The following is a 15,460-nucleotide window of genomic DNA, read 5'->3' on the forward strand; positions in this document are numbered from 1 at the left end:
GTGAGACAAACATTCATCAACAACGCTGTTACTCAAATCAGCGACTATCTGGAGCCACATATAGTCTCTTGAATGGCTCAGGGGAGAAATTCATCAGAGGTTGCTACCACCAAGTGCTTTTTATGGTATCACCTATCTCTTCTGATGGAGTCACTTTGATGGCAATGCACCCAGCTATGTGGAGCTGAGCACAACTGGTGGCTAGTAATTACGTGTCATTTACTGCTAGCAACCAGTGATCAATTTCATTCCCCCACATCTTTGCTTTTGTTCTTGTGCAGACAATCTGCAGTTTGCTGAAATATTGTTAACTTTGTTGTAAATAGCAACATAGCTAGTAATGAAGTAAGTTTTCATCACGGACATAATTATGTGAGTCTATCAAATGATTATAATGCATCAACCACAGTGATATTATCTACCTACCCCAAAGAAAGTGAAACATCTGGTTCTTGTTACTTTTCAGCATACCATGGTCAGGATGGCCATTTCGGACCCTGCGAGAACAAATATTGTGGACTTGGCCGGCACTGCATTGTTAACAAAGAGACAGGCCAGGCGGACTGTGCGTGCATGGAGCGCTGCAAGCCAAATTACAAGCCCGTGTGTGGTTCTGACGGCGAACTTTATGAAAATCACTGTGAACTTCATCGTGCTGCTTGCCTGAAGAAACAAAAAATCTCAATCGTTCACAACGAAGACTGCTTTTTCAAAGGTAAAATTCAAAAACATTAAGCTGCAAGGTCATAACTTACCTTTCAAGTGGAACATGTCCTCTTTGCTTTCTGATTTCAACAGGTTTCAGCGATGACTATTGAGGGTTGGAGCAAAAATTCTATCATTAAAATATGAATGAAAATTAACTATGAAGTTGTATATGAAAGTGATGGTTTATTTTCATAATTTTGCATAGTCATTCCCCAGGTCATGTTTATAGCTTAAAGGAAAATGCAATTTTACTTATTAAGAGTAATAACAGATACATTGGATATTAATGAAAGTACAAATTTATATTAGGTTATGTGTGTTGTATTAACTACACAACATGCCACCTTGCATTTGTCTCTGCAATTAATAAGCACCCTAAAGGAGGAAATACTGATAGAAATAGAAAGGTTTCAGGAGGCAATACTGGAAGTTGAGAATGGAGCTGTTAAAGGTAAAACTGTTATCAGTGGCATAATTAAAATCAGAATATATAAGATACCACAATTGCATTTTGTGCATCTTACTAAAGTCAGTTTTATTGTGAATTCACGTCAAAATGCCCTAGATCACAATGACGAGAAAGATGAAAAAGTCAGAGAAATTTTTTTGGACATTGTTAAATTCGAGAATATAAACAAGTATATTGTACTGTTTTTGGTCATATCAAGCCAATTAACAAAGAACAAACTACTTGTACTACTTATTTTCATTACGTTACAGAGGAAGGCCAGCTTCCAACTGAGCAATCACCATCTTTATCATTCCCTCGATTCTGTCCCTATGTATCTTACTATCTCTCGCATGCCCATCAAACTGTTCTTGATTCCTGTGCTACCTATGTACAAAAAAGTGTATGGTTTCCACTGGAAGGAAGCTAGAACACCTGGAGGAAACTCACATAGGAATTGAAAGGAAGTTTGTTTCATGTGAGAACAAGTTATGCTGGCAGAGTGTTAGTGGTTGGGAACTAGATGGTTCTCAGTTGAAGGAAGCAACAAAGGGCCTTCAGGAGTGAGAGAAATGTAGTCAAAATGGTCAGCAGCTATCAATTAACTGTAAGATAAACAGGCTTTTGCTTCTTGTAGTTTACTTGTCATTTATTTGATGCATGCACATACAGATCATAGCTGGAGTTTTTCAGTTGACCACTGGAGTACATTCTATTTCCCTTATCCCTCTTTACAGAATATGCTTGACTTTCAATCCAATAGATTGAAAGAGCAAGAAATAGACCTTAGTTATATTGTTAAACTCTTCATTATTTTGACTGTGTGTGTTTTTGAATTATCAAAATCAATAATCTCATTGATCTGCTTTCAGTAATATTTCACATAATGTTGTTCATTAGAGGAATCCTTTGGTGATTATTACTGCAAAAATGGAACAAGAGAAGGTCACATAATGTACTAAATCTATGAGAACTGTTTCTTTCTTGACGAGTCTGGTTCATTAAATATAATCGCAGTCATTCCTGACTTTGTAGTACGAAAGAATACCAAGTTAGAAAAACTCTTTTAATGAGCAAACCTGTCTGAAATGTCAGAGCAAAAATGACATATAAATTGAAATGATCATGAAATATTGTCTATGTCTTCAAATTTCAAAGTTCTAAGTAAATTTATTATCAAAGTACATACAATACATGTCGCCATATGCACGCCCAACAAATCCAATAACCGTATTAGAATCGATGAAAGACCGCACCAGTAGGGCGGACAATCAGTGTGCAAAAGACAGCAAACTCTGTAAATGATAAGAGAAACTTAAAAAGTAATGATAATAATAAATATCAAGAACATGAGATGAAGAGTCCTTGAAAATGAGTCCACAGATGTTGTCACAGTTCAGGGATAGGGCAAGTGAACCATTTGGTTCAAGAGCTTGATGGTTGAAGGGTAGTAACTGTTCCTGAACCTGTTGGTGTGAGTCCTGAGGCTCCTGTACCTTCTTCCTGATGGCAGCAGTGAGAAGGGGACATGTCCTGGGTGGTGCGGGTCTTTGATAATCAATGCTACTTTCCTACAATAACGCTCTGTGGAGATGTGCTCAATGGTGAGGAGGGCTTTACCCATGACGGACTGGGTCTTATCTACAACTTTTTGTAGGTTTTTCCATTCAATCATGGAGCCAGTCAATATATTGTCCACTACACATCTACAGAAGCTTGTCAAAGTTTTAGATATCATGCAGAATCTTTGCAAACTTCTAAGGAAGTAGAGGCACTGCCACTGTGTTTATCAGCCATTCAACTATTCATGTTTATCCCAGAGTTTGTTGGGGCAGCACAGTCGTATTGTGGTTAGCACAATGCTTTACAGTACAGGCGACCTGTCTTATTTCCTGTCACTGCCTGTGAGGAGTTTGTACATTCTCCCCATGACCGTATGGGTGCTCTGGTTTCCTCCCACAAGCCAAAGACTTATTGGTTGGTAGGTTAATTGATCATTGTAAATTGTTCTGTGATTAGGCTAAGACTAAATTGGGGGATTGCTGGGTAGTGCAGCTCAAAGATCTGGAAGGACGAATTCCATGCTATATCTCAATCCATAAATAAAATTGCAACCCCAGAAAGGATTCTAAGTTAGGTTTATTGGAGTGAAATTTTTCTGTAAGTGATGAATCACACACATTCATTGCTGCTATGCCTCAACCACAAAGGTGGTTTCAGACTTATCAGTGGGAACCTGTAGAATGCAGGGCCTCCAGATCTTGAATTACATCACATGCTGCAGTGAGCGAGCTCCCACCTGTAGAAAAGCTTTTTGTATCTGATTCAGCTATGCCCCACAGCCTTAAGCATCTGTCAAAGCAGTTATATGCTGTTAATGTTTGTCAATGTGTTTGCCATCCACAAATACTAAGAGTATTCAGAAACTATTAAAGAGTAATCATATGCTTGAAGAAGTGAAACAATATTAAATAATTATAAACATCTAAACCATCCAAGTTGCCTCAGTGTATATGACCTGAAATTTACTTACTCCTTTATAGTTATTCTCCCTCTTTAAAATGAATGAATGTTAGAGCATAGAACAGTACAGCTCAGGAACAGGCCATTCGGCCTACAATGCTATGCCAAACCAATTAATTTAGTAATCAAACGGCCAACTAAACTCATCTCTTCTGCCTACACAATGAATAAAACTTTACCTTTATCTCACAGCAGGAGAGAATCCCAAAGTGGTAGTTGGGGAACTGCGGGAAGTTCAGATTGTCTGACAGAGCAGAGAAATTACTGATGTGAGCTTGCCAGGAATTTCATGACTTGTGTCCCTGCACACTGTAGACCAGTGTCCTGAGTTTTCTGACAGCTGCCACCCTTTATTAGGAAAATGCAGCTATTTTGTCATTGTCTTTGGATTCAGGGGTATTGATGGCGCTGAATAAAACTTTGCAGTTCAGCTTTCTAGAACTAATCTGCAGGGAATTTGACCTGCTGGCTGTCTACCAATGTTGTTTAAACTGTGACCTTGAAGATCTCAATTTCACATCCAAAACATTCATGATACTGATGGACAATGGGCCCCGATTTGCTGATACGTACAAGCAAAATCTGAATGACATCATAAACATGGAAAGACAATCCTTGTACGTCATTCCTTGGAAAAATTTTAAGTGCCAAGAACCAAATGCTCTTGTGTGGAGTAAAATGCAGCGTAGATTATCCAGTGTTGTTCTTTCTGTTTCTGGTTGGAAGGAGCATTTGCAAGAGCCTTTGTTATTTCAACAAGATGCATTTCAGTGTGATTTATAACAAAATGAAGAAAGCTTTTCAGTTAAAAAAAAGTACTCATTTAAATGTTGGCCAATTGGTGTCAGTCTTATGAAATAAATTATTTCTTCCAACTCTTAATAAGTAATGGGGAAATAGGACTGATGTAGACTAGGCCGATGAAACAGCATCCTTCTACGTCATCAGCAAAAATATAAAAGAAAATCGGAAGCCTGCAGCAATTTAACATATAGTTTAATCATATTATGAATGCCTTTCCTTGCTTTTCATGGACGTGCTGCCTTCTTGAAAAACGAGCAAAAGAAAGAATCAATTTGCCATGCTAGAATAGCATGTAGCCCAGAACTATTCTTCCTGCTGATTTCTCTGTCAAGAAATTTCATGTTCAAGGATGACAATAGCATGAGTTACAGTTTGCAGTTCGCCCCATAGTTGCCTGGTGATACATAGTTTCAGACACCAATTGCTAATGCTCTTAAGAATTCAGGAGGTCTGTCTTGAACATCATAGTGTTTTTTTCCCTTAAAACTCTTACATCTTTTTAAAGAAAATCATTAAAACTGCTCTACAGTACCACTTAGTTAATTTTGTAGTGGTCCTGCTGGAATTGCTGGTCAAATTTGTTGTTTTATTTTGATTAACGAACCATTACGCAGTGTTCAATGGATATGTTCAGAAAAATTAATTAGCAAGGTGACAGTGAGTACATGTGTAAAAACAACAGCTAGGAAGTAAGTCTTTTCTAATAACAGCTATTTATGAAATATATCATATTTACGGCAACATTATGGTCATATTTTCATTTCTGCAGTAGCATTTAATGTAGAAAAAAATACCCCAAAATGTTCTGGAGGTTAATTGGAGTAAAGTTCATGCCAGACCAAAAATAATATTAACAAGGTAGTTGATTGAAAGGTTGGTCAAAAACAGAAGTTTATACCAGATGGAAGAAAATGGAAACAGGAAAAAAAAGCAGAGGTGGGTAGGATTATAGGTCCTGGGGCCAATATCAGAAAGAAGAAATGGAAGATTCAGAAGGAGCTAGATTTGAAAAAAACATAGAGTTCCTACAGTTCTGGAGTTGTTTACAAGTCACTGGAGAGTTAAAATATAAAGTTGAATCATAGAATCGTGAAGTTATCTGACACAGATGCTGTTCTGTCCAACAAGATTGTACCTTATGAGAGGAGTCGTGTTACTTTTGTTCCTTGTCCTTTTTTATGCTTCTGTATTTCCCGTCCAAACTTCTTTTTGAAAGTCACACTTTCATGACCGAAGGGCAGTTAATCCCACGTCACAAATGCTTATTTTGTGTAGAAGTTTTTTGTCATTTCACCTCTGTCCTTTTTGCCAATCACTTTAATCTCCATTTGTCATTTCTGTCACTAGAGGATGTTTATCAATGTCCATTTTATCCAGACACATCGTGATTTTAAACACTTCAAAACTTCATTTTCATGTTTAATATCTCTGGCGTATGTCATGAAATTTGTTCTTTTGCAGCAGCAGTGCATTGCAACCCAACATGGCTTAAAAAATCTATAACTTACATTAAGAAATGTATAAAAAATTAAGTATGTAGAAAGATAGTAAAAAATACTGAGATAGTGTTCATAGGTTCATTGGTCCTTTCAGAAATCTGATGGCAGAGGGGAAGAAGCTGTTCCTGAAACACTGGGTGTATGTTTTCAGGCTCCTGTACCCCCTCTCTGATGGCAGCAATGTGAAGAGAGCATGTCCCGTATGACGATGATCCTTAATATTGAGGCATTGCCTTTTGAAAGTGTCCTGGATGCTGGGGAGGCTAGTGCCAATGACAGAACTGGCTTAGTTTGCAACTTTCTGCAGCTTTTTCCAAACCTGTGCATTGGGCCCCTCCATACCAGTGAGTGATGCATCCAGTTAGAATGATCTCCATGGTACATCTGTAGAAATTTGTGAAAGCCTATGGTGACATACCAAGATGCCTCAATCTCGTAATGAAATATAGCCGCTGTCATGCCTCCAATCGCAATTATAGTTGCACCAATATGTTAGGCCAGGTGTGTCACATACAAAGGTGCGACATAACTTCAGAAATATTGCATTCTGTATCTTTTTTAGCAAGGCCTAAGATCCTCTGTGTGTTACTTCCCTAGTTTGATGAACAACAATCTGTCCATTTTACCGCAGGTCTCTATTCCCACGCTCCCTTTAGGTCGGTACACCTTATGCAGTGTTAACTTTCTTCATACTGCATGCCAGAATCCATAATGTTCCACAATGCATTGTTAAATTTTCATCTGCACCATGTTTGAATATCACACCAGCCCTTCAGCCCTTCAGCCTTCTGATAGCCTCATTCAATATCCTCTCAGTTGTTTACTGCAGAGCAATCTTCTGAAAGAGAAACATGTTTGACTGTTTTTAGGAGTTGTTGAAGTTCGAACATGTGCTCAGGATATAAAAGAACTGGTCGATGTGCTATTTTTAGATTTCCAAATGTTGTTGAGTATGTCTGCACACAAATAAGACAGTAGATACTTGATGCACCATCAATAACTCTCTCTGAGACGTAAAGGCGAGATATTGGCTTTTATTGACTGGAAGAAGGAACAAGCAGTGGTTGACCACCATACTACATCCTGGAGACTGAGAGGCCGGGCTCAGACCTCAATCACCTTTATACTGGGGTCTGTGGGAGGATCCACAGGAGCAGTCAGCAGGGGGCATGTCCAGACAGGTATATGTAGTTCACCACAATACTAGATTCTGAAACATTGAAAGAAATAATGGAAGAACTCAGCCATTCAAACAGCATCAGTGAAAAGAGAAAGTAGTTAACCTTTCAGGTCAAAAATCTTCCATCAGAACTGAGCAACACGAGCAGAATACTGAAGGGAATCAGCAGGTCTGGCGGTATCTATAGAGAGGAACAATCAGTCGGCAATTTGGGCTGAGACTCTTCATCAGAACTCGGGGTATATCTTCTCATGAGGGATCTTTGACTTAAAACATAACTGGTTTCTTTCAACAGTTGTTTGACTGGCACAGTTCACCTCTGCTTGTTTTTTGATAGCTTATTATAGATTGTAGCGGGGTGGAGATATTACATCAAAGTTATTGCAGAAAATAAAAGCACACAGTATAGGAATGACATATTGGCATGCTAACAGTGAGGAAACGGGGAGCAGGGTCTTTATCTGATTGGCAAGATGCACCAAATGGAGCACCTCAGGGATTAGTGCTGGGTGCCAGCATTCACAATTTATGTAAATAAGCTTTGGATAAAGGCACTGAAGGTACGCTTGCAAAATTTCCCCAAAGCAAGCAGCAAATCAATTGTGAAGGTGACATGAGGTGGCTAAAATAGGATACGGGGAAGTTAAATACGTGGACAAATATCTACCAAACTGAGCTCGATCAGAGAATGTAAAATTGCCCATTTAGTAGGAAAAATAAATAAGAAACCTGTTATCTAAATGGTAAAACATTGCAGAACTCCAAGATGCTGAGGATTTGGGTGTCTCCATGCAGATTCATACACAAAACCTGACACAATGATATTAATTATAGTAAGGGGAATTGAATACCAGATTTAGCTGAACAGCTAAAATTGAAGGTTTGTGATCCTAATTATGTAGAATAGGCAGGAAAGGGTGGATCGGCTAAGCTTGTACTCACTGGAATTTAGAAGAGTGAAAGATGACTAGACTGATAGGTGTAAAATCCTGAGGACTGCCCATATTGTGAATATGGAAAGGAGGTTTCATTTAATGGGAGAACCTAGAATTGGAGTCACCACTCTATATAGACAGTGGTCAGTTCAGACAGGGTAAAGTGAATTATTTTTGGGCATAAAACCATGAGTCTTTGGAATCTGATTTCTCAAGGGGTATTGGAAGCAGTTTTTAAGTAAATGTACTTTGAATTTTGAATTTTGAAAGATGTTAAGTTCCTGTGGCAGTGCCTCCTATAGGTACTACTGATAGTGGGGAGGGAGGTCCTCTTGATGTATTGGGTAGAATCCAATATTCCCTGCAGCTTCTTACATGCCAGTGGATTTGAGATGCTATACTGGCCCATCAGAATATTTCCAACAGTGCATCTGTAGAAATTTGTTACAGCGTTCAATGATAAGTCAAAACTCCTTGACCTTCTAAGAAAGTAAAGATGTTGGCTCACTTTTCTTATGTCTGCATCTATGTGCTGGGCCAGAAATTTAAAGTTACTGGGTGTCTCTACTGCCAATATCCCAGTGTCAATTGGTGTATATTCACCCTCATCCCCTTCCTGAAGTCTACAATCAGTTCTTCAATTTGCTGATATTCCGAGGGAGGTTGTTTCTGCGGCAGCACCTATCCATGCATGTTATCTCACTCTGGTAAGCTGACTCATCACCAGTTGTGATTCATCCAACAACAGAAGTGGCATCAGCAAATCTGAGATGACACCAAAAATGTGCTTAGCCACATAGCCATATGTGTATTAGGAGCAGAGTAGGGGGCTAAGCACACAATCCTGTGGTCCATGAGGAGGATGAGGTGTTGTTACCAGTCTTCACTGATTGAAGTCACCAGTTGAGGAAGTTGAGTATCCAGCTGCAGAGGGAGTACAAAGGTCCAGGTCTCGAAGCCTGATGATAAGATTGGATGGGATGCTTATGTTGAATGCCAAGTAGTAGTTGATGAACAGTAGGTGGAAATACAAGTTATAATGTATGGTTGTTGTGTAAATCAAAAAAAATTATGATCTATTTAGGGGTATACTCTGTAGAAAACTTAGTTTGGTAGGCAAAGGAATGGGAGCACTGAAGAAAGGACAGCTGGCTCTCCATTTGGTTTGCTCAGGAGCTTCCTGCTCTATGTCAAAGGGTTTGCCTTCCAAGTGAGTTGTTTTTAACAAATGTAGTTTATCTGAATTTCAATGCTTTTTTCATTGTGCTTGTTTCAGTAAGATTCACCTGAAAGCAGTCAGCACAACTCTTGGACATTCCCTGTCACCACCCAGGTGATAAATAATTTATCTGAAACATTAGCTGTTTCTCCTTCCTCCGTTCCCTCACATGCCACTTGACTTGCTGTGTATCTTCAGCACTTTCACTTTTATTTCAGATTTCCTGGTATCATAGTAGTTATTTGTCAGTAGCAGCTCTGTTTATTTGTTTAAGGTTACTTACTGTTAGTTAAAGTTCGGTTACTCACAGTTGGTGTGCTACATTGAAAGACACACACACAAATGCAGGAGGAGCTCAGTATGTCAGGCAGCTTAAATGGAGGGGAATGAACGGTTGGCTTTCAGGCTGAGATCCTTCATTAGGACTGAAAAGGAATAGGGCGGGGTGGCAAAGAAGCCAGAATAAGACCGGGTGAGGGGGGGAAGGTAGGTGGGTAGAGGGAGGGGGTGATGAATTAAGAAGCTGGGAGGGAATAGGTGGAAGAGATAAAAGGTTGTAGAAGAAGGAATCTTATAGAAGAGGACCATGGAAGAAACGGAAGTAGGAGGGGCACCAGAAGGAGGTGAAGAGAAGGGATGAAAGGGTAACTAGAAAAGGAAATGGAAAAAGAGAGTAGAGGGAGGGCGAAGTACTTCCAGATGTTTGGAAAATTGATGTTTGTGGCGTCAAGCTGGAGGCTATCCAGACAGAATATGAGGTGTTGCTTCTCCAACCTGAGTTTGGCCTCATCATGGCAGTAAAGGAGGCCATGGGAGATATATCAAAATGGAAATGGGTAGCCAGCAGGAAACCTTGTCTCAACAATGCAGAGGAAGCTGCACTGGAAGCACCAGGTACGGTAGGTGACCCTAACAGATTCACAGGTGAAGTGTTGCCTCACCTAGAAGGACTGATTGGGGCCCTGAATGGTGGGGAATGATGAGGTGGAGGGCCAAGCAAAACACCTGTTACTCTTGCAGGGATAAGTACCAGTAGGGAGATCAATGAGGAGGAACAAGTGGGCAAAGAAGCTACATAGACAGCAATCCCTATAGAAGTGACGGGGTGGCGTGGGAAGGTGGGTTAGGAGAGGATGGGCTTAATGGTAGAATCCCATTGGAGATGGTGAAAATTATGAAGAATGATTGGCTGTGTAAATATTAGTCTGTTCAAATTCAGTATTTTTTAGCCGGGAGGGTTTTAGGGCAGTCAGTGGTAAAAATACAAAAAATTGTATAATTCTTATGAGGTTTAATAGCCTGGATGCACAGACGATGGGATGATTATTCTGCTGAATGAGATGCCCAGATCAGGGAGCTTTTTCTCCAGGAAAGGTGATAACTATTCAAGTCCCAGGTGAAAAGAATTTCTTTTTCATTTCAAGGCAAGGGACTTGTTTAAAATTCTCCATCTCTGTGGAGACGTAGTCACTATGCATGTTAAAATCAGAAACTGATATTTTTTGATGTTATGAGAGTAAAGATTTATGAAGTTAGAGCAAAAAAGTAGTAATGAGACAAAGGCCCTTTTTGAAGTTGGAATAGATACAAGGGGCTGTGTAGCCAGTTCTTACTTCTGTTTCTGATGGTCTTATGTAAAATTGCCAAGTATACTTCAGAAATGGCTGCCAACATAGTTGAAGAAGTACTTGAAGATAATGGAGTGGAATGGGATTAATTGCTTTAATAAATCCTGAAGGTTAACTTTCAAACATATGGCATCATGTTCAGTAAATTTGTGATTAATTTATGAATCATAATTACAGATTACTGTATTTACTCCAACATTTTCCGTAGGACCAGCCTACAATCTTTTACCAAGTTTATTCTAACTCTCTTGGAAACCTCATTTATCATAATAAAATAGTGTACTTGCCAGATTTTGCAATGCTACTGCAAAATTAGCTGCATGTACAAAATATCATTTATGCTGTCCAAGTGCCAGTATGGAGTTCTCTTAAATAACCAATTGATATGTAATGTCATAATGTTGGAGAAATAGGGACGTAGGTCTGTTAAAAGTAAATGGATTTCCTTTTCAACTTGCCTTAATATCCCTTCAAAATTAGTTTGCAAATAATATTCATTTTATTTCCATTATGTAATATCATTGTTGATATATATTTTATATCTAAAACTGCAACATAAGTGCTAGTGTACAACTCCTAGCAAAATTATTAACTTTTATTTATTAAATATATAGCCCTATGCTCATATAAGCATCACAGAAGCCAATCAGAAGCAACTTCAACAGCATTATGATGCAAATAATATTTGCACCTGTTGCAAGAAAGAGTAGATAATTGGAAAATGTTTTCTGTAGTGGAGCATAAGCTACTGCTCTGAAATAGGATGTTACATAGTCAGTGCCACAGGATATTACTCTTCAAATATAATACACAGCAATGCCCATGGGCATTTATCAGCATCACTTTCAGACCTAGCAATGTTCTACAAAAGTGATGGGAGGAAAGCACGGTAATAACTCTGGAATTTCAGAGCCCGTCAGCCATAGCCCTCCACCTTCTCATCCTTCCCCTGCTCACCATGCCAAATCTAGACTGTTCCAATTTACTTCACAGAAGCGTGAGAACAAGTGAAGTTCAGCACTGCACACTGAACGTTATGGCTGCTGAGCCGCCACTCATAATTTACTTCTTATCACTAACAGCCTTGTTAGTGATGAATAAGTAATTAAATATAACCACTCTAAAGTAATGGATGATCAGTTGAAGACATTAAAGTTAAAATAACTGTTCAAGTGGTACAACTAAATAGTAATGGAAGTGAAGCAAAGTCATTTTGAACATTAAAGTATTAAGAATTACCCTTGTTTTACTAACACAAGGAGGTCTGAAGATGCTGAAAATCAAGAGTAACACACATAAGATTCTGGAGGAACTCAGCAGGTCAGACAGCATCTATGGAAATTAATTTCAGGCCAGGACCCTTCTTCAGGACTGAAAAGGAAGGGGGAAGATGCCAGAATAAAAAGGCAGGGGGCAGGGGAAGGAAGCTAGCTACAAGATTGAAGGTGAAGCCAGGTGAGTGGGAAAGGTCAAGGACTGGAGGAGAAGGATTCTGATAGGAGAGGAGAATGGACCATGGGAGAAAGAGAAGGAGGAGGAGACCCAGGGGAAGTGATGGGAAAATAAGAAAAGGTGAAAGGCTGGAGTGGGGAATAGAAGAAGGGAGAGGAAGGGACAAAAATGTTTTACCGGAAGGAGAAATTGATATTCATGCCATCATGTTGGAGGCTACCCATCAGAATATAAGCTTAATTTACTGCTAATTTAATCAGTATTTATATATTTGTCATGAAATAAAATTAACCCCACGTAAACAGCTTAATATTTCAAATTATATCATGGGTTATTGGGTATGGTGAACTACCACCTGGAAATGGTTTTAGGTGCTGTTGGGTTCCATGGTAAATGCCTGTGAGGTGGAGCTGCATATTTCTTGATCAAGGGAGAGTGACATGTTGAACTAGGGAAAATGTAAGAAAAGGAGAAGAAAATACCTGCACATTGTTTGCTTTTATTTACATTTTTTTAAAGTTTAATTTATTCTCTGGAAATCTTCAGCTGAAGATTTCCAATCCCCAGCTACTAATTGGCCAACTGAATTAAGTAAACTTAAATAATTAAAAGCTGTCTTACTCATTGACAGAATTTCACAATTGTAGGAAAAGTAATATTTATATATTTCTACTTCACCAGCTATAGAATTTTGGTGCATGCATTCACTGAGTTTATTATTAGGCAGTGAAAAATTAATTTGTTGTATTTATGCAGGTTCAATAGAACCACCTACAAGGTGAGATCAGGTTGCTTAAGTGGCAAAGACCCATCACTCTCAGAGGAGCACAATGCCGTTATGCATGCGTTGATAATGAGAACTATGGCACACCCACACAAGCCTCTACTTCTCCAGGTGACTCTGTAATTTCAGTCTCTGAGTCTGACAAGAGGCACATCTTCAAGAGGGTGAATTCATGAAAGGTGTCTGATCCAGAGAACATAGCTGGCCAAGTTTTAAAGACCTCTGTAGACCAACTAGCTGGAGTATTTTTGGATATATTCAACCTCTTACATCAGTGGTCAGAGATTCCCACCTGCTTCAGAAGGCTTTTATTATACAGGTGCCCAAGAAGAGCATGGTGACCTGCCTCAGTGACTCCATCTCAGCTGATTTTGAAAAATTAAATATGGCACACATTAATGCTTGCTTCAGAGACCTGGATCTGCTCCAGTCTACCTACTGCCATAACAGGTCAGCAACAGATGTAATATCTTTGGCTCTGTGCTCTGTTCTAGTCGATCTAGACAAAAGAAGCTCAAATGTCAGGTTGGTTCTTATGGACCTCAGCCCAGTGTTCAACAAATTGACCCTATCCAAACTCATCATCAAGTTTCCAGACCTGGCCCCTGTACCGCCATCTGCAAATGAATACTTGTCTATGTTGATGGCCCACCTCAATCAGTGAGGATTGGTAGTAACGTATCCCCTCCGGAGGTGAGAGTCAGGACGATTTCACTCATTCTCCCGCAATGTTCATTCCCGTCTCTGTGACACTGAGGCTGCCCCAGTGGCTGTGCTTTGTATCTGCGAGCTTCACATGATTTGTTCTGCTAATATGATGAGCTGATACTGAGGCTTTGAGCCTGCTGCAGGATGCCCCGGGATTAGGGCCTAGGACTCGTTTTGGTTCGGAATGCTGTTGATTGCTTCTATTGTTTGCATAATCTGTGTTTTTTTTTCTCCTTCTCTGCACAGTGCCAGTTGGTCTTTTTTAATTGGGTTCTTTCAGGTTCCTTGCTTTATGGCTACCTCTAAGCAGAAATATTCGAAGATTGTATAATTTATACATTCTTTGATAATAAATCTACTTCAAATCTTTGAATCCTTGCTGGTCATCAGCACAGGGACAGCTCAGGTTATACTTTCTATAGACACATGACTGTGTAGTCAAACAGAGCTCAAAGCCACCTTCAAACTTTCCAACAACAGTAATGGATGAACTACGGGTGTTAATGTGCCAGTTAACTGAAGTGCGATAAGACGTAAGTTCAGTGGTGCCACAGTGAAACCACTTGCAAACATACCTTCCTCTACATTGAGGGATCAGCAGTGGAAAAAGTCAGCAGCTTTAAATTCCTGACATTGCAACCTGTTCTGGGTGCAGCACATAGATGCAATCATAAGGAAAGCGAGCCAGTATCTTTCCTTTCTTAGGACGTTAAGTAGGTTTTTGGCCTGACTCCAAACACTCTGACAAATCTCTACAGATGTTCGTGTTGGAAGTATCCCGACTGGTTGCATCCTGGTCTGGTATGACAAGTTGAATGCACAGCAATATAAAAAGCTGCAGAGAGTGGTGCGCTCTGCTTAATACATAATGGGCACATCCATCCCTACCACTGGTATTATATATAGGAGGCTCTGCATCAGGAAGGCAAAATTCATCAACAAATTTATCACCATCAGGGCCATACCATCTTTATACAGCTACCATTAAGCATGAAGTTCAAAAGCCTAAAGTTTTCCACAAGGTTCAAGAATAGCATATCCTCTTCAACTATTTGGTTCATGGACTAGCTGGCAAACCCTAATTTCTTCAGTTTAGGAACACAATGACCACTTTAGTCACTTTGCAGTAAAATTGACTTTTTTTGTTCTAATTGTGTTCTTTCTTCTAAAAATTGAGTACAATTTATGTTTAATTTTGGTTTTCTTGTTGTGGTGAACTACATATACCTGTCTGGACATGCCCCCCCCCACCCCCCCCCCCCTGCTGATTGCTCCTGTGGCTCCTTCCACTGACTGTGGCTCCTCTCACAGACCCCGGTATAAAGGCGATTGAGGCCTGAGCCCTGCCCTCAGTCTCCAGGATGTAGCATGGTGGTCAATTGCTGCTTGTTCTTTCTTCCAGTCAATAAGAGTGTCTGTAATGCTGCTACAAGTGATTTTTCATTACACCCTGCATACACATTTCCAGAGCAATGGTCATGACAGGTGCTTCAAAGAGACTGCTCTCTCCTTGCCTAGCAACATGATATGTGAGAAACTGCACTTAGCTACAGCTTAAGGCAGATTTCAGAA

At 39.6% G+C, this 15,460-nt stretch overlaps 1 protein-coding gene across 2 annotated transcripts in view; it reads left to right on the forward strand.

Annotated features, from left to right (window-relative positions):
* The window catches only part of fstl5 (follistatin-like 5), a 793,070-nt gene that overhangs the window by 247,525 nt on the left and 530,085 nt on the right, over positions 1-15,460 (forward strand). For both annotated transcript variants that reach the window (XM_073042992.1, XM_073042993.1), the window contains exon 4: positions 467-715. In XM_073042992.1, the coding sequence (XP_072899093.1) occupies positions 467-715 (249 nt within the window). The remainder of the gene's footprint in view (positions 1-466; positions 716-15,460) is intronic.

The sequence above is a fragment of the Hemitrygon akajei genome, chromosome 4, assembly GCF_048418815.1.
Source record: "Hemitrygon akajei chromosome 4, sHemAka1.3, whole genome shotgun sequence".
Lineage (NCBI taxonomy): Eukaryota > Metazoa > Chordata > Chondrichthyes > Myliobatiformes > Dasyatidae > Hemitrygon > Hemitrygon akajei.